At 43.4% G+C, this 26,517-nt stretch overlaps 1 protein-coding gene and 1 non-coding gene across 3 annotated transcripts; one reads left to right on the forward strand and one right to left on the reverse strand.

Annotated features, from left to right (window-relative positions):
- The first annotated feature begins 3,326 nt into the window (after positions 1-3,326).
- APOD (apolipoprotein D) lies at positions 3,327-20,155 on the forward strand. 2 transcript variants are annotated; one of them, XM_040484921.1, is made up of 6 exons: positions 3,327-3,457; positions 7,408-7,550; positions 12,815-12,936; positions 16,222-16,310; positions 18,415-18,546; positions 19,672-20,155. In XM_040484921.1, the coding sequence occupies exons 2-6, from the start codon at positions 7,428-7,430 to the stop codon at positions 19,905-19,907; spliced, it is 702 nt and encodes a 233-aa protein (XP_040340855.1). In that variant the 5' UTR covers positions 3,327-3,457; positions 7,408-7,427; the 3' UTR covers positions 19,908-20,155. The 2 variants fall into 2 exon arrangements, with proteins under 2 accessions (XP_040340855.1, XP_040340856.1); XM_040484922.1 differs by lacking the exon at positions 18,415-18,546.
- A 6,249-nt stretch (positions 20,156-26,404) lies between these two features.
- LOC121036589 (U5 spliceosomal RNA) lies at positions 26,405-26,517 on the reverse strand. Its single transcript, XR_005793402.1, has one exon. It is a non-coding gene; the product is annotated as a U5 spliceosomal RNA (small nuclear RNA).

The raw sequence follows: 26,517 nt of genomic DNA on the forward strand, positions 1-26,517 counted from the left end.
CCCCCCCCCCCCCCGGCCCTGGCAAGTTGCAGCTTCACTGGTTTTTATTTACTTTTTGTTTTTTGTTTTTGTTTTTTTTTTAACTAAGCTCTAGGCCAAATGTGGGGCTTGAACTTATGACCCCAAGATCAAGAGTCGCATGCTGTACTGATGAGCCAGCCGAGCGCCCCTCAGCCTCACCAGTTTGACTGCTTTTTTGCTGTTCACCAGATGTCTGGCACCAGCCAGCCGCCCACTGGTTTCAGCTCCTAGTGATAAAAGAAATGGCTATCAGGGAACAGGAAGGAGAGGAAAGAGGGCATCTGAATAAATCATGAGGTACACAATCGTCCCCACAGCTAATGAGGATGAAGCATTCTGTTATTCATTCAACCATCCAGTAACATTTAGTAAACACTTAGTATGTACCCGGCAGTGTGCAGTTTACCGGGGACAGAAACACAAACCTGTTCTGAAGGATCTGACGGTCTGAGAAGGAGACGGTAGGCCTGTGGTGACACCTGCCATGGTGTGAGGCGTCCCAGAACAAATACCACATGTGCTGGAAATCCAGGCAGAGAGTGAGGACAGCTGCGCCGATTCGGGAAGACTGATCCCAGAGACTGGAACCTGGGAGCTGAGTCTCCAAGAGTGAATACACGTTATTGGAAACTCTTCATCTGGGTTTTCACATGAAAAGTACAGTTGTGTTTCCCCTTGATTTTAACTGACAGAAGAAAAACCACTTTGGAAGGGCAGGCAGGATGACCCTGGTAGTTGAGAGAACCACTTATAAATGAAGGTATTTTCACCAGGGGACCACTTAAAAAAAAAAAAAAAAAAAAAAAAAGGATAGTTTTCTTTTTCTATTTCTTGCCACAAAAAGTCCACCAAAACAAATTCATCTTCCCCGAGGGTCTTGCAGTAAGATCCCTGAGGCAATCACCTAGATGATGAAAGATCACCCAACCAAAGAACTACTTCCCTGTAAAACCACAGGCCGTGTCCTTGAAGAAACGTGCTGTCAGGTAAAAGCCAGGTTTGGCAGCAGGGGAAAGAATGAAGCAGATCTGTGTGTATTGACAGAGAAAGAGCTACGTTATTACATGAAAACAGGCAAGTTTCAGGCCCCTGGATATTATTGTTGGGATCTGTGTAGGAATTTCTGGAAGAATAAATGCAAACACAACGGTTATCTCTGAGGTGTGGGATTATGAGGCACTTACAGTTTGAGGCCTGCGTTTTGGTATTATTTTAATTGCTTACAACAGATGTGTGTGCTATTCTGGAATTTAACAATGAAGATTCATTTAGAGCACAGGTCTGGTTTGTTTTACGATGCTTCTTAAAAACGTGTGCTTGGCTCTACATTCCAGAAACATGCAAAGAGAGGATTGCCCAAAATGATACCATTTGCCGACATTTATGGGAAAAAATAAACTGAGACTCAGAAAGATAACTGTGCTGTTTCTCGCACTACGACTCCTAGACCAGTACGGTCAGCTCCACAGTTCTTGAGTCAAGCTGCGGAATAAATGATAAAAATATGTTGATCTCCAACTTAACACATTTTGGAAACTTTAGCACCATTGCTTTGTGGAAAACTGTGTGACTCTTTAGGGTAAAGGCAAATAACTCTTTTTATGAGGTTATCAGAGACTAATCGTGTATTTCTTCAATGACAGGCACTTCCTGGTGACAGATGTGATGTAAGTAAAGAAGACACAGAAATTTACAGGCTAGTAGTATCCCAGAAAAAACAATTCAAATAAAAGTCTCTTGACTATTACCTCTAATTCTGTGTGCAGATCTTAGAATACTCGGTAAAGTCTTTGCATAGATAGATCCCTCCCATTCAATGTATTGATTAATTACTCATGACGTGTTCTAGCACTGGGGGTACAGCAGTGAGTCGACGAGACAAATTCTCTGCACTTGTGGAGCTTATCTGCTAGCGGGGAAAACGCAACAAGCAAAACATACATAAAATGAAGGGTATCATTTCAGGTAAAAGTATAATAAAGCAGGTAAAGTGGTAGTACTATTTTTGAAAGATCAGGAAGACCTTTAAAGGAAGTGATATTTGAGCGAGGGCACGGAGGAGGGAGGGAGGGAGAGAGACTGCAGAGATCTTAGGGAAAGCCTTAGAGGATCCCAGCAAGTCAGGGCCTGAACGGAAATCCTAATTTCTCCTTTTTCTGAAAAGGTAAAGAACATCCCAAAGAACAAGCGCTGGTATGTGAAAGATTCACTTTTGTTACTGTTGTTGTTTTTTTTATCTTTATTTATTTTTGAGAGAGAAAGGGCTAGCAGGGGAGGAGCAGAGAGAGGGGAGACAGGATCAGAAGCAGGCTCTGTGCTGACCGCAGAGAGCCCTATATGGGACTCGAACTCATGAACCGTGAGATCATGACCTGAGCCGAAGTTGGATGCTCAACAGACTGAGCCACCCAGGCGCCCCATGGTTATTGTTTTAATGTTTATAAGGCCTAGTGCTATAAATTTCTCTCTATTGCTTAGAAACTGGAGAATGCATTTTATTCAGGAATCTGTCTACCACAAAGTTACTCTCTTCTCTACAGGCCCCTAGAAGCCTCCTGCCTTATCACAAAGGCACGGAATCCAAGTCCTAAGATTCAAAACTGCTCATTCCACAGAGAGAAATAGGGCCCAGCCCAAAGTGTCTCGGTGAAATGAGCAACATTAAATCCACTCTCACCCCAGGCAGGGAGAGGCCGCCTAGATGGTGAAGCTGGGAGGCTCCCGAATCACGAATCACAAAAGGTCTGGCATTCTCAGCTTTTAGCCCCAGCCCCTTCAGAACCGGTATCTCCCCTATTCACCCAACTTTGGTGGAGACAGAAATGACAGCCTCTGAGTCACCATGGGGAGACTGAGCCTCAGAAAAGTGGATGGCTTGTCCAGGATCACACAAAAAGCCATCTCTAATTCTTACCCTTCACTCTCTAGCCTGAGTCACATTCCAGGCCAGGGACCACATGGGGTGCCCCATTTCAGGAAATGAGGTTGTTGATTTTTCATTTACACAAAAATGAAAAATAAATACCAGATGCTTGAAAACATGTTGCAGCTCATCTTACTGGAACTTTAAAGTGCATTCTGACTGAGAAAATTAAATTCAAAAATCCACACAGCAAAAAAGATGTTTTGAATGAAATGCACTTTGTCTTTCCCTCTCTCACATACACACAGTATCTCATTGTTTCTTTTTCAGGGAGCAGCTGTGAAGGAAATTGGGGGAGGGAGATGGACAAAACATCCCATCTTTGTGTTTCATACAGAACTAAGCTTTTAGGCCAGCCTTCCCGACCCGGAGTGGGTGTGGCATGCGTTAAAATTAAACGTCAGTGACCGAATGAAGCTTATAAAATAGCTTGGGAGAAGCCAGTCAACAAGACCACACATCTTAAATTGGATGAGTTTGCATGTGGAAACTGCCTTCATCTTGACGGAAAAGGTATGTACTGTGGTTTTCATTTTCGCTTTTGTTAAAAAGTGCTTAGAGACAGGCTTGGCTTTTACTTTCCCCCTTTCAGCTAAAAATAGTAACAGCCACGATTGAGGGCTTGTGCCAGTCGCTCTGCAAAATTGGTCTCATTTTTCCTCAGACCACCTTACAAGATAGAACCTCATTAGTGCCATTTTTCAGACGAGGAAACTGAGGTTCAGATATCTATCCTAAGCAATAGGCCAACAAATGGCAGAACTGGGGTGCCAACCCAACGTTGACCTACCTCAATGTCTTGTGCTTGCACTATGCATTCTCTTCTGTGCAAGCAGACGAGAACGTTTTCCATAACCAATACTGTACCAGATGAATTCTCAAGGAGTTGTCGTCCAACTGTGCATTACAGTAAAATTTACCAAAAAGTGAACTGTAATTCATTCTGTGAATCGGAAAACACATTTGACAATATGGCACAAAAATATTTTCTTAAGAAGACATATTTTCTTGTTAGAGTCAATAGCTAAATGGGTTTTTTAGACCGCTTGGCTTGTGGAAATGCATTTTGTTTTATCATGTGAAATCTAAAAATCTAGTCGTCAACGTTCTGCAGCTTTTTGAGAGCAGGTACCTTGCCCACACTAACACGCAGGTGTTGGGAGAGCAGGCTCCTAAGAGACCTGGCGTAAGTTCTGGCTTCACACCTTATCAGGAAGTAACCCCTGGGAAATTAACATCATTGAGTACACAGAGAATGTCATAGCAATAGCTTTCTAGATAGGATGTTATGGAGATCCAGTGTGTGGCACGTGTGAAAAACTGAGACCCGAGCTTCTCCACGGGTAAGTTCACTGAGTATGAGTACTAGCTCATAGAGTCTGTGCTGGCCCAGGGCGGATGCACAATAACCTTGGTAGAATTATTATTAAATAATTTAATATTCAGTTAAAATAATATTTAAATTCTGTTTATTTTTAAAATATTTAAACTCCCCTCATTAAGACAATCTTCCCGTTAGTGTTAGAAGACAGAGCAAAAATATAGGTCACGCCTACCCAAGTTCACAGGTATAAGATAATAATGCGACTTACCTTTGATGCTGGATGGGGTTGAGGCCCAGAGGGAGGGCCTCAGGCTCATCGCCAAGAGGATTCTTGGCTTTGCACAAGAAAGAATTTCAGAGCAAGCCATTTAGAGAAAGGGACAAAGATTTATTAAATATAGAAGAAAGGAGCTTTCTTACAAAGTAGTGGTCTCTCCTCCCAGTTGAGGAAGAGGACATCCCTTTGCCTCTAATAAATGGTTTTATAATTTTTTTTTTAATTTGCTGGCGTGTAGGGAGGGGCTTACTCTTTAATTTTGGGTTTATTGGGGCGCCTGGGTGGCGCAGTCGGTTAAGCGTCCGACTTCAGCCAGGTCACGATCTCGCGGTCCGTGAGTTCGAGCCCCGCGTCGGGCTCTGGGCTGATGGCTCAGAGCCTGGAGCCTGTTTCCAATTCTGTGTCTCCCTCTCTCTCTGCCCCTCCCCCGTTCATGCTCTGTCTCTCTCTGTCCCAAAAATAAATAAATGTTGAAAAAAAAAATTTAATTTTGGGTTTATCATTTTTATTGGGTGGTGAGTTTTTCCATTGTCTGGGGATTATGAAATTACCCACAGGGAGCAATTTTAAGAATATCTGACCTTTGTGGCTTTTAGTGCCGGAGGGAATGGGATCTTGTGGTCTTCAGTGAGTTGGATCTTGTAACTCTTTTTATGACCTGCTGACTGTTAGGTTAAGGGTCAGGCTACAACCAAAATGGCTTTACTTTGGTCAACTTGTCTCCCGAGTCTCCCTTCTCTCCTGCCTCACTCACTGTCAGAAGGTACTCAATAAGTGCTGAGTGAACTAGAACGGACGGGACTTGGAAAAGAAATTATGGATGCCATCAACCCTTCCTATCACAAAAAGTATTAACCATAGGAATAAAACTACTGCAATAAAGAGACATCTTTGGAAGAGATATGTAAGCAAGGCTAAGAATTAGCCTTGCTCTGAAATCCTCCTACACAGCTAAAGCACATGTTTCAGCCCATAATAGAACATTTTGTAATAAGATATTTGTCAGAGTAAGACATGGAACTGACTTTTGGTGTTAACTGTCCCATGGTGAAATGACACTCATCAGGTTACAGAGGTAGGTGTTTACTGAAAGCCACCAAAGGTGGTGCACAGAAGGAAGCATGGCTCAGGGTCACTGCAGGACGGACAGCCACAGACAGTACCTGAGTCCCGGCCCTCTGCCCCTCCTGGCACTCAGCGTGACATCTGTACTCCCAGGGGCTGAGGGGTGGGGTGGAGAAAGGACCTCTTAAGTCCCGCCAGTTTGGGGGACCCTGCAGAATGTGCGTAATGTGTGACCATCCTTTGAGGTAAGATCTTCTGGGCAAGGCACTGAGCTTGAAGCCTACTGAGGCCCAAGAGTAGAGCTGCACGGTTCTAAGAATTTCTTGGAAATGGATACAAATTTTTGTAAGTTTAGACAAATCCATCCATCGTCTCCCAAAAGATTAAAAGACAGGTGTTGTTTACGTGGTGGCAGGAGCTAATGGCAAATGGATTCTCAGAGAAGGTGCGGTCCTACCACAGACTTGGCTTGCTCAGAGGAGGCTCAGCGACCACCCCACCCCCACCATCCCCAGCTGGCAGTTTTACTTGTTATGTAACTGTTCCTTTGAAAATGAGACGATAAAACCTCCAGAAGAAAAGCTATTGATTATTAAAGGTTATTTGGAGGTTTAACCATAATAAAGTGGTTATAATTATTCCTGTTATGACACATCCTTTTAAATGCTCAGATCTGAGAACATTTTGCTTGCGTTGATTCAGTCTTCTTTATTGCGGGAGAAAGGCAAAGAGCTAGAAATAGCTCTTGTGCAGCTACAGGCAAGGAGTCACAAGGAGGAGAATAGACTGAAAGCAAGTCAGGGAAAGAAGCAGGGAAGGGTGCCTGGGCTGAAATGCGTGTTGCCAGCTATTAGTCCTTCTCTAGTTAAATGCATATCTACGTCTCTGTCAATGCACCTTTAAAAGAAGAAAAAAAAAAAAAAAAAAGAAAGAAATGAACATCTCTGAGAAGTATCCCCAACAGAATGCCAAAGAGAAATTCAGGAAGCAGTTATTTGTTTCTGCTTTTCACGATAATAATAACTAGCATTTATTAAGCATTTCCTCTGTGTCAGACTTCACCCTAAATACTCTCTCTATAGTATCTCATTTAATTCTCACCAAACTTGGTGAGGTTGGTATGATTATTACCCCCACTTAATAGACCAGGAAACTAAAGCATAAAATGTACAGTTATACTTAGCATGTGGCAAGGTCTGCATTCAAACACAGTCAGGGTGACCCTGGGGTCCCCAGCACGCCACAGCCTGTCAAGGTTTCAGGCCTACTCCTGGGTTGGTAAGCAGCCCAGCAAGATGGGGCAGGAGTGGGGGGGGTGTAGATCAGGGAGGCACTTCTCTTATGAATCTCATAAGATACTAAACGTGCATGGTTTGTGCTCATTTTTTCTCTTGCATGGTTCACTCGACCGCTTCGACCTCCCCCTCGGCCTATCCCCACCCCACATTGTTTCTGTTCATCAACAAGTATGGACTGTGCCTGACACTGCCAGGTTCTGTGGGCTCCCATCCTTGAAAAATGCATAATGGAGGGGGAGCAGTTGCAAAATAAATCCAACGAGCTCTAACACCAGGCAGAGCGTGCTCTAATGGAGGTACAAAGGTCGGGAGATGCTCCCAGGGGTGGAAGGCCTCACAGCAGGGTCGATGATGACGATTCAGGTGGCTCTGCAGGGTGACCGTTCAAAAGGGCTCAGGGGAAGGTCCCCAGAGAGGTCCCCAGAAATGTTCCCCTGGTGACTGCGTGTCCTCAGGGGGCTCAGAACAACTCTAGCTTCTTTGTTTCTCCTGACCCCAGGTTCCATCCAGGGCCCCAAGATGATGACGGCGCTGCTGCTCTTTTCTGCTCTGGCCAGCCTCTTCAGTGCCGCAGACGGACAAGCCTTTCACCTTGGGAAATGCCCGACTCCTCCGGTGCAAGAGAATTTTGACGTGCACAAGGTGTGGCAAAAGTCTCAACTCCCGTTTGTTTTGCCCCCCATTTGAATAAGCATCCTCTAGGATTCAGTGTTAGTTTTCTGCTTTGATTGCCACAGCAAGCCTTGGGGTAGGTACTTATCTTACTGGGGCATCCCCCAAAGCAGGCTCTGAGACCAAGAACTGGGGAGCAGAGGGTTTTGGGAAGCTGATCCCAGGAAGCACTGTGGGCATGTAGGGAAACTGAGAGAAGGCAGAACGGCAATAAAAGATGGCGTTCCTGAACAGTAACACTGTTACCAGAAGGGTTCAGTCCTGCTGGGAATCCTCTGAGGAAATGTGTAGAATGTTCCTCAGATCGTCCCACGGAAACGATTTTCCAAAAGCGCTGCATGCACTATTGTACGTTCCCATCAGCCGTGTATATAATACCAATTTCTCCTTACCTTTGTCGACACTTGCTATTGTCATCTTTTTGGCTGTAATCATTTTTACAGGGTATGAAGGGTATCTCATTGTGGTTTTGATTTGCATTTCCCTAATGGTTAATGATGTTTGAACACCTTTTCATGTGTTTATTGTCCATTTTTATATCTTCTTTGGAGAAATGTCCATTTGAGTCCTTTCCCCATTTTTAAGTTGGGTTACTTATCTTTTTAATTATTGAGCTCTGAGAGTTCTTTATATGTTCTAGATACAAGTCTCTTATCAGATACATGATTTGAAAATATTTCCCCCCATTCTGTGGATTGCTTTTTCACTTTATTAATGTGTCTTTTCAAGCGCATAAGTTTCCAATATTAACGGAGTCCAATTTATCTATTTTTCTCCTTTCTTGCTTATACTTTTGGTATCTAAAACACCATTGCCTAATGCAAGGTTATGATTTTTATTTCTGTATTTTCTTATAAGAGATTTATAGTTTTAATCCTTACATTTAATTTCATGATCCATTTTGAGTTAAACTTTTTATATAGTGTGATATAGAAGTCCAACTTTATTGGGGCGCCTGGGTGGCTCAGTCGGTTAAGCCTCCGACTTCAGCGCAGGTCACGATCTCGCGGTCCGTGGGTTCGAGCCCCGCATCGGGCTCTGGGCTGATGGCTCAGAGCCTGGAGCCTGCTTCCGATTCTGTGTCTCCCTCTCTCTCTGCCCCTCCCCCGTTCATGCTCTGCCTCTCTCTGTCTCAAAAATAAATAAACGTTAAAAAAAAATAATTAAAAAAATTAAAAAAAAAAAAAAAAAGAAGTCCAACTTTATTATTTTGCCAGTGGATATTCAGTTGCCCAGAACTATTTGCTGAGAAGACTATTCTTTCCCCATCGAACAGTCTTGGCATCCTTGTTGAAAATCAATTGGACATTTATGTAACAGCTTATTTTTAGACTCTCAATTCTATTTTATTGTTTTATGTGTCTATCTTTATGCCAGTGCTATACAGTATTGATTACTATAGCTTTGTAGTAAGTTTTGAAATTAGAATATATGACGCCTCCAACTGTATTCTTCTGGCTATTCTAAGTCCTTCGCATTTCCATATGAATTTTAGGATCTGTTTGTCAATTTAGTGAAGATGCAGAGTTTCGTTTTGTGTTGTTGTTGTTGTTGTTGTTGTTGTTGTTTTAATAGAGAATGCATTGAATCTAGATCTATCTGGAGAATATTGTCATCTTAACAATTTTAAGCCTCCCAATCCCTGAACATAGGTTATCTTTCCATTTAATTTCTTGTTTATTTAGGTCTTATTAAATTTCTTTCAACAATATTTCATAGTTTTCAGAGTATAAGTTTTGTGTTTCTTTGGTTAAATACTTATTCCTAAGTATTTTATTCTTTTGATGCTATTGTAAATGGAATTTTCATAATTTACAGAGTGTTCATTTTAAGTGTAGAAAGCTATTTGGTGTCTGTATATTGATCTTGTATCCCTTAACCTTGCTAGCTTCATTTATTAGTTCTAATAGTTTGTGTGTGTGTGTGGATTCCTTAGGATTTTTTATACACAAAATCATGTATCTGGAAATAGAGATAGTTTTACCTCTTCCTTTACAGGATTCATTTTTTTTTATTTTATTTTTTATTTTTTAAAATTTACGGGGTGCCTGGGTGGCTCAGACAGTTAAACATCCAACTTCAGCTCAGGTCATGACCTCACAGTCTGTGAGTTTGAGCCCCGCGTCGGGCTCTGTGCTGACAGCTCGGAGCCTGGAGCCTGCTTCGGATTCTGTGTCTCCCTCTCTCTCTCTGCCCCTCCCGTGCTCATGCTCTGTCTCTCTCTGTCTCAAAAATAAATAAAAACATTTTTAAAAATTTACATCCAAATTAGTTAGCATATAGTGCAACAATGATTTCAGGAGTAGATTCCTTAATGCCCCTTACCCATTTAGCCCATCCCCCCTCCCACAACCCCTCCAGTAACCCTCAGTTTGTTCTCCATATTTATGAGTCTCCTGTTTTGTCCCCCTCCCTGTTTTTATATTATTTTTGTTTCCCTTCCCTTATGGTCATTTGTTTTGTCTCTTAAAGTCCTCATATGAGTGAAGTCATAGGATTTTTGTCTTTCTCTGACTAATTTCACTTAGCATAATACCCTCGAGTTCCATCCACGTAGTTGCAAATGGCAAGATTTCATTCTTTTTGATTGCTGAGTAATACTCCATTGTATGTATATATAGCACATCTTCTTTATCCATTCATCCATCGATGGACATTTGGGCTCTTTCCATACTTTGGCTATTGTTGATAGTGCTGCTATAAACATGGGGGTACATGTGTCCCTTCGAAACAGCACACCTGTATCCCGTGGATAAATGCCTAGTAGTGCAATTGCTGGGTCGTAGAGTAGTTCTATTTTTAGTTTTTTGAGGAACCTCCATACTGTTTTCCAGAGTGGCTGCACCAGCTTGCATTCCCATACAGGATTCATTTTAAACATTGCATTCTTCTTACATGGATAGAGAAACTGGGACCCACAAACGTGAAAAGGTTTTCACAAAAATATCGTGAAATTATAAGGGAGCGTGACATAAAAAGCAATCTGCCACCTTTCAGTTTCCCCTTTTCTAGAAAATCATGCTTCCTCAGTTTTAATTATGGAGCACTGAAGTCACCTTAACAATAATAGAACCATTTTAAATGCTCTGTATAAAATGGAGTGTGTTTTTGAGAATGCCTATGAAACCAACTGACCTTTAACCGTATTTTTTTGGTGCTTTCAATGAATGTTAATTTCAGTGGTTTTAATTGAAAGATGTGCCTTTAATAAGTGAGTGGAAATTTTAGGTCATAAACGTGGGTATATATTTGAGCAAAGAGCCATGTGACCGAAGCCGTACTGCCACCTGTTTGCAGTACTCTCATTTCCAATTCTCACTTTTTGAAGGTGAGTGCGTCTCTGATTTTCTTTTGTTGAGTAATACATTTTTAAATTTAAAAATACTTTCAATTAATATTTTGACTAAGTAAATATGGTCACATGGATCAAAATCCTAAAGGTGCCAGAGAACATACAATGAAGCTCTTCTCCTACCCCTTTTCCCCTCCTACCTCAGTTTCCTTCCCCAGTAGCAACCAGTAAAATCATTTAATTGTGTATCTTTTGGGAGCGAATGTATATGTTCACGAATACATACATAACTGCGGTAGGCAGAACGATGCCCTCACCCTAATGCCTGCAACCTGTGACTGTGCCACCGTACATGGAAAGGCGGGTTTGCTGATGTGATTAAAGTTATAGACTTGGAGATGGCAGGCATGGCCTGGGTTATCCAGAAAGGACCAATCTAATCATTGAAAGCAGAGAACCTTCCCCAACTGTAGTCAGAGAGGTGTGACAATGGAACAAGAATCAGAGAGATGCAATGTGAAAAGACTTTCACCTGCATTTGCTGGCTCTGAAGATGGAGGAAGGAGTTCACAACCCAAAAAATGCGGGTGGCGTCAACAACTCGGACAAGGCAAGAAGACAGAGTCCTCTAGAGCCTGTAGGAAGGAACACAGCCCTGCCAACACCTTGATTTTAACCAAACTCACTCGATGTACAGACCTGTGAGACCATAAATTTGGGTTGTTTTAGGCTTCTGGTAAATTGTTACAGCAGCAATAGAAAATGAATATAATAATATTTCCCCCCATTTTTACAAATACACTATTTTTCACCTAGCTCTTTTTCCATTGTATGTATCTTGGAGATAATTGCATAGGACTCCTTAAAATTTTTTTTAATGTTTATTTATTTTTGAGAGACTGAGAGAGAGAGAGAGAGAGACCAAGCATGAGCTGGGAAGGGGCAGAGAGAGAGGGAGACACAGAATCCGAAGTAGGCTCCAGGCTCCAGGCTGACAGCACAGAGCCCACAAACCGTGAGATCATGACCTGAGGCGAAGTCCAACACTCAACCGACAGAGCCACCCAGGCGCCCCGCATATGACTCCTTTAAAAGAGGGTGTATAACATTCCATTATATGGATGTGCCATAATTTATTTACCTAGTCCCCTACAAATGCTCAGACTCTAGTTTCCCGTATTTTGTTCTTACAATAGTACCACAACAAATAACCTCACATATGCATCATTTCTTCTTATTATTATCCGGAGGTTACATTTCCAGAAGTGAAATTGCTTTGCTAGATATTGCCAAATTGCCCTCCACGAAGGTTGTAAATTGGAGCAATCTCCATGCAAGGTGACGCATGGAACGGTGAACATACCTTTCTCCCCCTCCCCCACAACAATGCGCACTTCTTTAGAGTTGACTCTGTACACGAAGTTATGAACTGAGACCATACCCCCTGTGGTATCAGTCTTCTAAGTCCTGATCACCTGCCAAAAGCTTTTGTGTCCACCTCCCTGTGCGAGGTCTTATGAGGAGAATGCAACCAACTCTGGAGTCCCAGTTCCCCACAGTGAAAATATCTGACTTGCACACAACTCAAAGATGCCTCGTAGAATCACAAAATGTCTGAGATGGCACCTTCCATCATCTGGACTGCTCGCTCTCTTTCACAGAGTTTAGAATTTCACATAGATTTTGGCTGGAGGGGCCACTGACAGCATATCTAAATAAAGAGCACTTTAGGAATAAAATGTGGCATTCAACCAATGCCTGCACATCCGATTCACTTACTCTCATTTGAATCAATATCTTGCTCAGTTGCTGTCAGAACAATGCAGCCCATTTTGCTTGGTTTCCCCAGGAAAGGGCTCTGCTCTAAAAGGCAACAATAGGGAAGAGTTTGCAGGTCCCCAGAGAGCCATGGGGTTTTCTCTGCTTCTTGTTACCTCTGCAGTATCTTGGACGATGGTATGAAATTGAGAAGATCCCAGTGAGCTTTGAGAAGGGAAGTTGCATCCAAGCCAACTACTCGCTAATGGAAAACGGAAACATCAAAGTGATAAACCAGGAGTTGAGGTGAGTGGCTGTGGTTTCAAAAGCAACACAGTCCTGGAGCCAGCCTGCAGAGACTTGTCCTGGGGCGACTGGGTGTCCTTGCGATCTCGTTGAGGGGGGTGGTGCAGATGTTGCTGGGTCTGCCCTGCCTGCTCACAGCAGGTCCTAAGATGAAAGTTTTTGGCAAGCAGAATGGTGGGGACGAGAAGCCACTCATTTATTTCCATGACCACTTGCTGAGCATCTTTTTGTATTGTGGACTCCCTTGAGTGTTGTGTACTTATTATATGTGTGCTCCCTGTGAGAGGCACTAGGAACTCAATGGGAATCCAAACTGCAGGGTTCCTGCTCTCATAGCAAAATAGATACTCTGGTAGCAAAGGACGAGGGGGAGGGGGCACAAGGGGGGTGGGGAGGGGGACCATCTCATCTGATCTCCAAACTAAGAACGAAGCCCTTTCTATATTATCTACTAACAGAAGACATCCAGCTCTACCTGACTCCTTCCGGGAACTGGGAGCTCATTGCCTTCCGTGACAATTTATTTCATCTCCAGACAGCTTTAACTATTAGAAAACTCCTTTTCTTGTTAAGCAAGAATCAAATACATGGTCACGTTCTAGGTTATGGGAACAGGATCGCCTATAGAAGTATACTTTTCTGATACTGAAATACAGATTTCTATTTGATATGAGAATTCATACTTTAGAAAGCAAACAGAAACTTTAAAAAGCCACAGAAAGAGCTCCTACCAACCTTCTATCAACAAAGATAAGAGCAACAATAAACAATAGTAACAAATGCTAAGTATTTCCTAAATGCAAGGCACTGTTCTGTATGTGTATGTATATATACATATACATGTGTGTACATATATGTATATATGTAAATGAATATATATGTTTATTTAATGCCCATAACAACCCTGAGGTAGGTACTATTATCAACCCCACAGTTATAGATGAGGAAACTGAGGTACAGAGAGGGAAAGTAATTTGCCCAAGGGCCACACAGCTTGTAAGCAACAAAGCTAAGATTCAAACCCAGGGAGAAGTGAAATGGGGAAGAGAACAGAAGACAAATGGAAGAAAGGCTGGGGTGAAGGGCTGTCCTTCTTGTTCCCTACAGGACCTGAGAACTGTGCTCAAGTCCCAGAAAACAATTATAACCCAGCATGGAAGTTACTCAGGCTCCGAGAGGCTTTGTGTGGCCATCTTGTTATCCACTAAGCTTTCTGTGAGCCAGAGAACATAAGTGGGTTGACTCCCTGCCTTCATAAACCATAGAAATAAAGTTAAGAATCTCAAGGGCCTCTAAAGATAAAAACAGATTATTTTAGAGCCCAGAGAAGGATTGAGATGCAGACCTCCATCTAAAGTTGCAATGACTTCATTTCAAATATTTTGTCCCATTCTATGACCAAGAGTCAGACAGTGACGTTGATCTCAAAACCCACGAGATTTTTCCACCTCTCCTTCGGAGCCGGCCAGGAGTCCTCTTTAACTGTATCTTGAGTATTAGGTTGCTCTGCCTGTAGGGTCACGTTTGTTTAAGATACAAGGGCACATGGAGAAAGGTTTGCTGGTTCAGGAGCGTGGTATGGCTTCTCCCTTCAGGAATACTACAGGATGGGCAGAGGCACAGCACGGAGTCTGAGCAAAGTACTCTTAGCCAGTGTCAGAGAATTTGAGGGCAAAAGCAGCTGGCACGGGGCTGGGAGCCGAAGGGCTCAGGCTTTGGAGTTAGGCTGCCCCATTTCAAATCCTGGTTCTGCCAGTTACTAATGATGTGATCTTAGGTTAGTTATGCTAATACTCTAGGTCTCAGTTTCCTCTCAGTAAAGTGACATTAATCATAGAACCTCCCTGCATAGGGCTTTGTGAGCGTCAGATGAGGTAACACATGTAAATTGCTTAGAACAGGGTGTAACAGGGTGTTTGGTGAGTAGTAATTATTTAATTAATACTATGTATTACTATTAATCTGCTGAGACCCTTGAAAATACAAATGTATTTTTCCCATGAACAAATTGTGCATTTACGATCAGAGACTGGTGTTTTGAAAACTGTTCTGGCCAAAACATAAATGATGATGAAAAGCAGGAAAGTCTGCCGAGAAGAGGCTGGTTTGTTGCTAAGCAACTGCATGCAGATAGAAATGGACCATCTTCCTGTTCTCCCAGCTGAGTTTCAGGTGACAGAGGAAGGGATGGTTCCCAGCCCTACTTGATGATAAACAGACTATGCATCCAGGATACATTTCTCATCCTTCCTTACCTGTTGCTTATTATCTGGTTTCTGGGACATCTGTCACCACTAACCATAGCCTACTGACTTTCTAACACACACTGTTGCTCTAACTTTTGTTCTGTGCCCCCTTGAGGACTGATGAACAGGCTCCTCCTCTGTCAGCTTCCTAGGAAGAGCACTGTGATATGTGAGCGCCCTCCCCTCAGTGCCTCCATCCCCAGGCATTTCCCCTCTCCCCCAGGTCCACAGAGTCATTGGGAGTTGCCAAAACCTGGAGCCACTCTTTCAAAAGAGTGAAAGTATTTCATCCAATCGAAGACCATCACTTTTAAGATACACTACCATTTTATATACCACTAAGAAAGAAATGACACTGCGAATTGTAAGGTGGCATTTGTTGCAAGATGTGCATTTCTGCACATTTAATGTCTCTGAGAATCACTGAGATGAGGTTAATATTTCCTCACTGCCTGCTTTTACCTGGCCTATGTTGAAATCTCCCATACTCAGTCAGAAGCTTGCAGGCCTGGATAGGGGTCTCAGAGCTCAGGTGTATGGATGGCTTTATGGGTCAGATGATGTCATATGATGTCACTGAGGCCCCAAGGGCAAGGAAAGCGTGCAGATCTCCAGACTTTGAGTAATCATGTCAGTCCTTGTTTTTCCCTTTGGCCCATTCTCATTTTTAAAGAAGTAAATCTTCTTGGTGTATAGGGTTGTTTTGTTTGTGTTCCCTTCTCTTTTACTCCCTCCCTCTGCAGCCTGAGAGCAGGAAATGGCCTTGTAGGACTCAAAACACAGCACAGAAATGTTAGGGCCTAACATATCATCCAGTCCTGGAGCATTTCAGTTATTGCTTCTTATCACCCAGGGCCATCTTCCTCCGCTTGGTCTCAGAGACAGTGACAAAGGAAAGAGCCTCCCTAACCAGAAATCACAATCTTGGCCACCCTGATGCTTAGTGGCCTTTCATTGATTTTTGGCTTCCATTGAATTAAGACGTTTTGTTTTGTTTTGTTTTGTTTTGTTTTGTTTGTTTTGTTTTAACTCGTTGCAGACCGGATGGAACTGTGAATCAAATTGAAGGTGAAGCCACCCAGGCCAACCTCACAGAGCCTGCCAAGCTGGGAGTTAAGTTTTTCTGGTGTAAGTATTCACTTCTCTCAGGAGGTTTCAGGGATAGGAGATATGCAAACCAAAGGCTAGAGCCCTGGGTTGAAACACTCCTGTCACATCTGAGTGTCACCTATAGTGTCACCTATAGTGACTCAATGCATAATACTTTGTTGAGCACCTACTATGTGCCATGCTTGGGTCTAGGCACCAAAGATGTGATGATGAGCAAGACAGAGCTGGCCCTTGGCCCTGAGAGGCTTATATCCCATGTGGATACTGACAAGTATGCAGGCAAGTTACTGTAAAACTACCGTGTTTCAATAAAGGCAGCACAAATTGTAGCACCCGGGGAGAGCAGTAGGGCACCAGCCTAGACTAGTTTCCCAGAGGGAATGGAGGCCTGAAATATTAGTAGCCAGTAGTAGTTAGTTGTTAGTAGTGGTATTATCAGCAGAACAATTCACATGTGCAAAGGCTTGGACACAAGAGATGACAAGAGTGAAGGTAAGTTTGAGCCCTGGCTCTATCTGCCACTTTCTCACCACACTTTAGGGTTCCCTGAGAGATGTTTGATCACGAGCATTTGTCCTCTGAGCTCTGGCTTAACTGGGGAAAGGACACAGACAACAGAGAAAGCACCAAATTTTTAGTTTACTGTTGATATAGGTACACGGCAGAAGCCCGCTCAGAAATGTGAGACTTTCTTTTACCGAGAGTGCTTCAGGGCCCCTCTCCCCACCCAAGGGGCAGACACCGCAGTCACAGCGGTAAGAAGAATCACTGTCCCCCAGCCCGCTCCCCCTTCAAGTCCCTAGAGTAGGGCAGTGAGGAAGTTCTTATTTTATAGACCAACATAGGAATGCTGGGAGATGAAAATAATTCTTCCCGCACATGTGACCATGGGCAACTAACTTCACTTTTGCGCCCAGTATTCTAAGGGTAAATGAGATAGCACATGCTCTGTAAACTGTAAGGGACTTTGTGCATCTCAGCCTTTCTTGTTATTTTTACAAAGAAGAACGTCAAAGTGCAGAAAAGCTAGGTGATATAGGCAAGGTCGCTAGACCATTTAGAGGCAGAGTTGGGACCAAAACGAAGGTCTCCCAAACTCTCCACTGAGGAAGGGGGGATGGAAGTGAAGGCCAAATACTATGTGCACGACCTTCACAAGGAGGCCTGTAACAGGAGCTAAAGGAGGCAGGAGCTGCTGGCAGAGGAAACAGAGGAGGAAGAGATTCACTCTGGTTGAAGGGATCAGGTGTTTGCATTGGGTCTTCCAGGGTGTGGAGGAGACTACGGGAAAGGCTTTCCCAGGAGGAGGAATGGCTTGAGGAAAGGTCTGGAGAGAGAAGCCTAGAGGATGGGCGGGTACATGGAGCACAAGACAAGACTGGGAAGAGCCTCAAAAGCCATGTAATGGGTTGACGTGCCTTCCATAAGCAGTAGGAAACGGTCAGAGTTTTCAGATAATAAAGAGATGTGGAAGTTTTCTTTGCTATGAGGAAATGTCTGGGTAAATGTATGCTTGAGAGCTAGACCCTGTGGGAGGAAGACGGCGTGTGAATGTGTGGCTCTGTGCAGGCGGGGCGCGTCGCCTTGGCAGGAAGAGGTTGGAAGACATATTTCCCCCAAACCACTCAGGGTTGCAGAGTTCCCAGTCCAGCTGGGAACACACAAAGCAGTGGAAATTCAAAGGTCGCAGATCTGTGATGAATACAAGCTCTCAATAGTGAGCCCGGCAGGCAGGCACCAATGGTGCTAGAAAGGTAAGTCAGGGCCCACTCAGTGTGGGCCCTGTAGCCTTGTGCAGGCTTCTGTCCAGATGTCCTCCAACTGTCCTTCTGTTTTCATATTTATAAACAGGTAGAAAGTCAGAGGTAGGAGGGACCTCAGTGGGTGGTCATCTGGACTAGCCCTCTTGTGTTGTCCTGATAACCAGCTGGGTCCCTGACACCCAGCCAAGTTCTAATCTCTTACACCCTGCCTCTTTTGTCCAGCTTCTCATGGTCATTCACGAGTGCTGAGATCTGGTTTGACTTAGCAAAGAGAGGGATGATTTTTGAGTGGAGGAGGTGGGTTGCTTGAAACCCAAGAAAGCAGATTGTGTCCAAATCTTTTGTTCTTATGGGGTCAGTTCACAGCTTTCTCCCATTTGGGCCCATTTTCCACTTAACTTTAACAAGTTGGGCTATGACATTTCCTTGGCTTGGACCTTGGCTGTGGAGGTCAAGTTCACAGAGGAAGTCTCTGGATTCAAACGGAGAAGGTAAATCCTCCCTCTCTTGTTGTAAGGACCCTTTAAGGCTAAGCTTTCAACACTGTGCAGACCTCTGTCAATGAATCTTCATGGGCCCCTTGTGAGGAGGAGTTTATAACCTGTTACCACCTGATTTACCATATTCTTGAGAGCAAAAGAACTTTCGAAGGTCATACAGAAAGAAAATAAACACACCAACATTAGCCCTTACTTCCTTTCTCAGACAGGTTCTAGAGGAAATTGGGAAGTACAGACTTGGAAAGCCTGGGGGCCCCTGACCTTGCCATCTTAACTCCACTTAGCTAAGTGGTGCCTCCATACGTACTGGTGCTAAGTGCAGCCTGTTAGTCTAAGAGGTCTGGCAAAACACTCCATTACTGTGGCTTTCTGCAGACTGATGTGTTATCAGGGAAGAAGGATCCAGAAGGATGGCTCTAAGCTTTGGCTGCACATTAGAATCATGGGGGAGCCTTCAAGAGTACCAACCACCTCCACATCAGTCTGGAGAAACATGGCCTAGTATTTGTCAAAGTTCCCATAAGATTCCCACATAAAGCCAGAATTAAGAACCACTACTCTTGGGGTGCCTGGGTGGCCCAGTTGGTTAAGTGTCCGGCTTCAGCTCAGGTCATGATCTCACGGTTCATGGGTTGGAGTCCCATATCGGGCTCTGTACTGAGAGCTCAGAGCATGGAACTTGCTTCAGATTCTGTCTCCCTCTCTCTGCCCCGCTCTTGCTTACTCTCTTTGTCTCTCTCTCTCAAAAATAAATAAACATTTAAAAAAAAAAATTGGGGGGACGCCCGGGTGGCTTAGTCGGTTGAGCGTCCGACTTCGGCCCAGGTCATGATCTCACAGTTTGTGAGTTCGAGCCCCATGTCAGGCTCTGTGCTGACAGCCCAGAGCCTGGAGCCTGCTTCAGATTCTATGTCTCCCTCTCTGTCTGCTCCACCCCCACTCATGCTCTGTCTCTCTCTGTCTTCAAAATAAATAAAACATTAAAAAAAAATTTTTTTTTAATTTTTTTTAAGTTCTACTACAGTAGAAGAACTAGGATCCTGGCTTCCAGGGTCCCGGAGATGAAGGTTCCTCTTGTCCTGGTCCCTCTTAATACTGCTCTCCTCTGGTTCTCAGTGATGCCATCTGCTCCATACTGGGTCCTGGCCACCGACTATGAGAACTACGCCCTCGTGTACTCCTGTACCACAATCGTCTGGCTTTTTCACATGGATCATGTTTGGATCTTGGGAAGAAACCCTTATCTCCCTCCAGAAACAGTGACCTATCTAAAAGATATCTTGACTTCTAATGAAATTGACATAGAAAAAATGACTATCACAGATCAGGTGAACTGCCCTGAGCCACTGTAAGAGGCTCTAAAGGGAACCTGCCTTCACTCAATGTTACTTCTTTTGCTTTGCTTCCCCCCACCCCACCCTTCATAAAGACAAACCAACCACAGCAACATTGCAAACACCAGAGGGGAAATTTGAAAGCAGAAGCCTGTGGAGAGAAAGTCAAGGAACGCTGGCCCAAACACTTAGCCATGTACCATGTTACCTTGCCAGTCTAATAATAAACTTGTTGCTGACCTGCTGTGCTCACAGTAGATTCTGAATTGATTATTGTGGGTTTTCAATTATATGCTTATGTTTGGAGATCCATGAACAGTTCTGTTGAAAGAAACAAAGCACTGTACAGTTTAAGTTTAAAGAGAACAATCCTGTTTCTGGAAAGAGAAAGCAGACCGCAAAGGCCTATTATGGGTGACCTGAGTCCAGGTGCCACATCCTACAGTAGACACTCTTTTTTTTTTTTTTTTTTAACATTTATTCATTCCTGAGAGAGAGAGAGAAAGAGAGACAGAACATGAGCGGGGGAGGGGCAGAGAGAGAGGGAGACACAGAATCTGAAGCAGGCTCCAGGCTCTGAGCTGTCAGCACAGAGCCTGATGCGGGGCTCGAACTCACAGACCATCGCCCACGAGATCATGACCTGAGCTGAAGTCAGACGCTTAACCGACTGAGCCACCCAGGTGCCACCAGTAGGCACTCCTTTTGGGGGAATCATCTGGGTTTTCTGAGTCTCTGACAGGCAGTTTCTCTGAAGTATTTACTTTCTCATCAGGAGGTCTTCAGAGTCAGGCTAAAGAGTGGGACCATCTTGGTGTCTGTGCAGGAGAGAATCTATAAGGGAGAAGGCTATGGAGATTTTTTTGTTTTTTAGAAAATCAACTTTTTTTGGGTCTCTCATTCAATGGATATTTACCGAGGCCCAACTGCATTCTGGGCATTGAAAAATCTAGAACCCTGTCATCCTGTGGAAGCTTACAGTCTAGCAAAGGAGACTGACAAGTAAAGATGCAAGTATAATCCAAGCTGAGGAGTGCAGCCCCACCTCTGGGTGTTCCAACTTCGGACAATCAGGAACCACCTTGAGTTGTTGTTTTGTTGTTGTTGTTGCTGTTTTTGGTTTTTTGGGTTTTTGGGTTTTTTTTTTTTTTTTTGCATTATGACTTTTAAAAGCGGAAAGACCTCAGAATTATCACCCTGCAGTTTCACTTAGTTCACATGGCATTTATAATCTACGAAGGCTTTGGGTAAGGACTCCGAAATTAAGCCATTTGATTAGATTTTGGCTTTTTCAGCATGATCATAAAGTATGAGTTTCCTTGAGCATGTGAGACTCCTTAATGTTTTAACGGTTACAAAAATCCCAAGGATCTCAATATGTACAATTTTCCTTTTGTTACATAAATGCGACCTCAAATTGTAGCTTCCGGTTCTGAAAACTACCTGGCAGAAAGGCAGGAAGGGGGCGGTAGGTACCAAAGCCGATCCTGTCTCCCAGCTTTGCCTGCTCTTGAGCCCTGTGCTATATCACGCTCCTCTTGCTGGCTCCTCTTCTCAAATACGGTTACTCCCAAGAGTGTTAAGCTGCCCGTCTTTCAGCTCATGGTACAAAATAAGTTATGACTGCATTCCTCTTAACAGCAGAGGCACATCAAAGACCATGAAGGTGACTACAGTTTGTCCCTTTTACAGTGTCTTGCCCAACACATAGACTCAGAGTGTGTATGTGAATGAAGTACTGACTGAATGTGTAGATGGACGGGCTTGAGTTTTCCAGTCAAGGAAAAGGAAACCATGAAGCAGGTATCAGGGGTGACTAAACCTGACAAAAACTTTTGGGAATCCAGAGGGAAGCATGTGGGCACCAAGTAACTTGAGGAAACCTGGGGGAAAGAGCAAAAAATTCAGAAGGTAGAGGAAGAGAAGAGAAGTCAGATAATCAGCAAAACAGAGACAATAGTAGAGAGTAAATCCCCACATACCCACTGTCAGCTCTAACAGTCATCAACATGTCACCAGTTTCGCTTCGGCTATCACCGGTGCCCCCCAATATTTTTCCTAGGGTGTTTGAAGCAAACCCCAGATACCACATCCTCTTAATTTGCCCATAACTACCTATGTATAAGTCTCTAGTAAATACAGGTACTTTTCTTTTTTTTTTTTTTTTTTTTTTCATTTTTTTCAGGTACTTTTTGAACAAAAAAACATAAGGTTATGTTCTATATCCTGAAGGTGCCCAGAAAATGTAATTTCTAGGTAATTGAAAGATTTTTTGATACAATCCAGATGAAAGGGAAGAAGCATGCACAATAATGTTCGTCATCGTTTTACTTGTAGCAGTCCCCAAACCGAAAGGAGCTCAATTAAGGCTAATACTAAGAGGAAATGGGATCGTAAATGGCAGAACAGAATTAATGTTGTATGTTCATTAAAGTTGGTAGTTATGAAGGCTAGGCAGCCACACGAGAGCTGCTACCTGTCCACCCACACGCTCTGCTTGAGGGTGGGGGCACCTGCCTACGGCCTTGCTGCCTGGAGGGCTAGTATCTGGAGGTCGTGCCTCTGAGCCACCCCCGATTGAACCAAGGTGCGTCCGCCTGAGCTAGTGACAGCCAGTCCACAGGTTGGGCAGAAACCTCTGTCTCTGTGGCCTCACAAGACAGAAAAGATAAATTAGCTCCATGAAATCAGGATTTGACGTCCAGAGATCTGGAGAAAGAATGATTAAAAACTCTGGAACTGTAAAGTCATGTTGTTTGGGGCGGCTATTGTTGGTGATGCATGACTCAAATTAGGAGAGTGTGGAACAGAAGTGCAGAGGTGGGCAGAGACCCCACCCCAAGCGCCTAACAGAGCCGCTCCAGTAGCTGATCACTTGCCTTCCCAAGTCCTCCTCCCAAGTCTTGGGGCGCTTAGCTGACTTAGGTTCCTGTCCTTGGATTTCTGTGACATTAGCCACACACACACTTTTTTTTTTTTTTTTTTGAGGTAATTTAACTTGACTGAGTGAATGTTCCTTGCAACCAAAATAGCACTAAGACAAAAGTGTTCACGGTATAACGTGGAGTGAAAAAAGAATGTAGCGTTGTAATGATGTTGTATTTATAGTTACATAAAATGAAGGACTAAAAGTGAACAGGGGAAATGAAAGAAATTACCGTGTGAGAGTGCTGGAATTCAAAGTGGTTTCCTCCTTTTTTATTTTTGTTGTGGGTGCTTGTAGTAAGGGCCCTAAAACTTTGGACCCTAAAACTTCCTTCTAGTTCAGCCTGACCCTCTGGCAAGTCTAGCACCAATGGCAAGAAATAGGCTTCTTCTTCCAGTAACTACTTCAGACTTTGAGGCCTTTCTGGACTCCCATCCCACTGTAATCCCATACATTTGAGATGATGGCTTGTTGTGTGAATATAGGGTATGTTATTAAAGCAATCTTTATTTACTATTAACAAGGTCCTCTGTTTATTTCTAGGAGACATGGAGGAGGATATCAAGTAATTTAGAAAGTTCGTATTTGCACAGTTGTCTACACATTTTGTAATTTTATAAGATTTCCCCAAAAATGCAATCACTGTCACCATGATAATTATAAGAAACTATTAAAATTTTAAAATATTTTGTTAAATATGGTCAACTTTTCTGCTAAAATCAGTTTTTTGACTGAATACCAAATATTAAATGAAAATAGACTCATCAAGAGTTATCAAACATTTTCCAGCAAAATGAGGTGATCTGAATGGGCTGACATGCTAAGAGGTCCCATGGTGGGAAGTGCACTGGGATGGGATCTAGCACTGACCCCAGCCCCAGGTGTGTTAGCGGCTTACTCTAGCAGACCTCCTCCCCCCGTCAGGCTTGTCTCCTCACCTGCCTGTCACTGAAAGAGCTGACCTAGATGAGGTATCTCCAAGGACTCTTACAGGTCAAATGTTTATAGTTCTATAGTTTTGGACATGGTTAATAAAGAGCAATTTTTTGCTAAGAAGGAGAAAGTGCCGGGACGCCTGGGCGACTGAGTCAGTTAAGCGTCATTAAACGTAGGACTTCAGCTCAGGTCATGATCTCACAGCCCCCGTGAGTTCGAGCCCCGCGTCGGGCTCTGTGCTGACAGCTCAGAGCCTGGAACCAGCTTCGGATTCTGTGTCTCCCTCTCTTTCTGCCCCTCCCCTGCTTGCACTTGGTCTCTCTCTCCCAAAAATGAATAAACATTAAAAAAAAAAATTAAAAACAAAAAAAAAAAAAAAAAGAAAGAGAAAGTACCCGTATCTTTATAGGGAAAATGAGCCATAAACTTAAAAGACCAACTCTTGGCATTGTTTTGTGTCTTCTAATCCTTATCAGTGTACACGCGGGCACACACATACACACTTTGCCCTGTTTTTTAATCAATACACATGTCTTTTTTCATGCTGTACGTTATTTGGATGCATAAAATGTTCAGTACATATTTTATTACTCTTATAACATGTTACATTCTATAAATGCATTGGATGTATGACATTTAACTCTCCTGAATTTTCCTGGACTGCCAATTATAATTCAAATATAAAATGTCAGCCTTCAGCCGACACTTCAGCACGTTCAGTGCACCCAGAGATGCAGGCAAAGCAGCAGCTCACTGAATTATAAAGTGACTCTCTCAGTGAGCACGGTTCGAAGGGGACTTGAGGAAAGTGTTATCAAAGGCCAATCCTTGATACACATGGTCAACCATGCAGACCTTTATTCCAAATCTCTTGACCTCAGGTGCTGAAGCCCTCCCGATGCCTCCGGACACCTGCAGAGTGGCAGGTGCTCACTTCTGCTTAGAGACTTCAAGTGCTGCCTGATTGCGGTCTCCTGGCTGACACCTCAGGCCTCCCCTCCCGTGGCCCTTCCAGCCCAGTTTCCCTGCCCCTCCTCCCTTTGCTCCTCAGGCTCCCAGTCCACTGGTCTCAACCGAGGCATGCCACAGTTACCCGAGAGATTAGATCAGCTTCTAGGGAAGACATCCCAGAACGGGGAGAGAGCGGGCAGAAGAGGGCAAAGATTGCAGAAAGTCCCCGCAGGAAATTCAGATTTGCTTTCATGCCTCAAACGGGACCTGCTGCTTTGTCAAACAGAACCGACTAGCTACCACTAGCTGTGTTTCTCAGGCCCACACCAGTCCCCTTATTGAAATCTCCTGCTGTCAAAATCCAACCCACCAAGTGTACATTGGCACTTTTACTGGCAATATCTAGCGTGACTGAGGATGATACAACCTTTCACCTAGTAATTCTATTCTCTGGTAACTATTCTAGAAACACTCCTACACATGAGCAGAAGAAGGCCTGTGCAAAGATCTTCATTGTATCACTGCCTGAAAGACTGAAAAACTATAAACAACCGAAATATCCATCAACAGAAGAATTGATTTTATTTTTTTAATGGGCTTTGATCATTTTATCTTGTTTTTTAATGTTTATTTATTTTTGAGAGAGAGAGAGAGAGACAGAGTGCAAGGAGAGGAGGGGCAGAGAGAGAGAGACAGACACAGAATCCGAAGCAGGCTCCAGGCTCTGAGCTGTCAGCACAGAGCCCATTGTGGGTCTGGGACCCACAGACCTCTAGATCATGACCTGAGCTGAAGTCAGATGCTTAACTGAGCCACCCAAGTGCTCCCAGAAGAATTGATTTTAAAATTGAGATGTATGCGTGCACACACACACACAAACATACACACACACACACACACACACACACACACACACAATGGAATACTATGCAACAGTAAAAATGAACTAGAGCAACGTGTCATTATATATAATTTATAATACATATTTACACATATAAACAAAGGATATGCAGAAGTATAAAAGCAAAATGTGGAAGGATACAGGAGAATACGATACACAAAATGACATTACTTCAGAATACATACATATCTAATAAAAGTATGAAATTCAGAGAATTATAAATGCCAAATTCAAAGTCTTAGTTACCTCCTAAGGTAGAAGGAGTGGGTTGCAGGTGGGTAGGGAAACACCAGTAGCTTCCACTGCATTGGTAATTGTATTAATTTTCTGTGGCTGCTGTAAGAAATTATTTCAAATTTGGTGACTTATAACAACCAAAATTTATTTCCTCACAGTTCTGAAGGCCTAAAGTCCAAAATCGAGATCACTGAGCCAGAATGAAGGTGTAGGCAGGGCCATGCTCCTTCTAGAGGCTCTAGAAGAAAATCTCTTCCTTACCTTTTCCAGCTTCTGGTGGCTGCTGGCATTCCTTGGTTTGTGGCCACACCACTCCAGTCTTCAAATCTCTTCCTGCTCCGTCTTCACAGGGCCTTAGTGTGTGTGTGTGTGTGTGTGTGTGTGTGTGTGTGTGTGTGTGTAATCTCCCTCTGCCACCTCCCTTATAAGGACACTTGTGATGACATTTGGAACCCATTCAGATGATCCAGGATAATCTCCTCATCCAAGATTCTTAATTTAATCACATCTGCAAAGACCTTTTCTCCAAATTTAACATTTATAGGTTTTAGGGATTAGGAGCTGATATCTTTGGGAGGGAAGGCATTGCTAGCCTACCACAATAATGTTTTATTTCTTCACGGAAATCTTTAGTAAAAGGCGAAAGATTTATACGATTTGAAGAGAAAACAGAGTAT

This window comes from Herpailurus yagouaroundi, unplaced genomic scaffold (genome assembly GCF_014898765.1).
Source record: "Herpailurus yagouaroundi ecotype Mexico unplaced genomic scaffold, PumYag 162, whole genome shotgun sequence".
Taxonomy (NCBI): Eukaryota; Metazoa; Chordata; class Mammalia; order Carnivora; family Felidae; genus Herpailurus; species Herpailurus yagouaroundi.

What these genes read in the sequence shown, in the direction of transcription:
- APOD (XM_040484921.1), top strand. Translation starts at nt 7,428, where the DNA reads ATGATGACGGCGCTGCTGCTCTTTTCTGCTCTGGCCAGCCTCTTCAGT. An exon ending in GTGATAAACCAGGAGTTGAG is followed by an intron (nt 12,937 to 16,221) that starts GTGAGTGGCTGT and finishes AACTCGTTGCAG; the next exon opens with ACCGGATGGAACTGTGAATC. An exon ending in TCTGGATTCAAACGGAGAAG is followed by an intron (nt 18,547 to 19,671) that starts GTAAATCCTCCC and finishes TCTGGTTCTCAG; the next exon opens with TGATGCCATCTGCTCCATAC.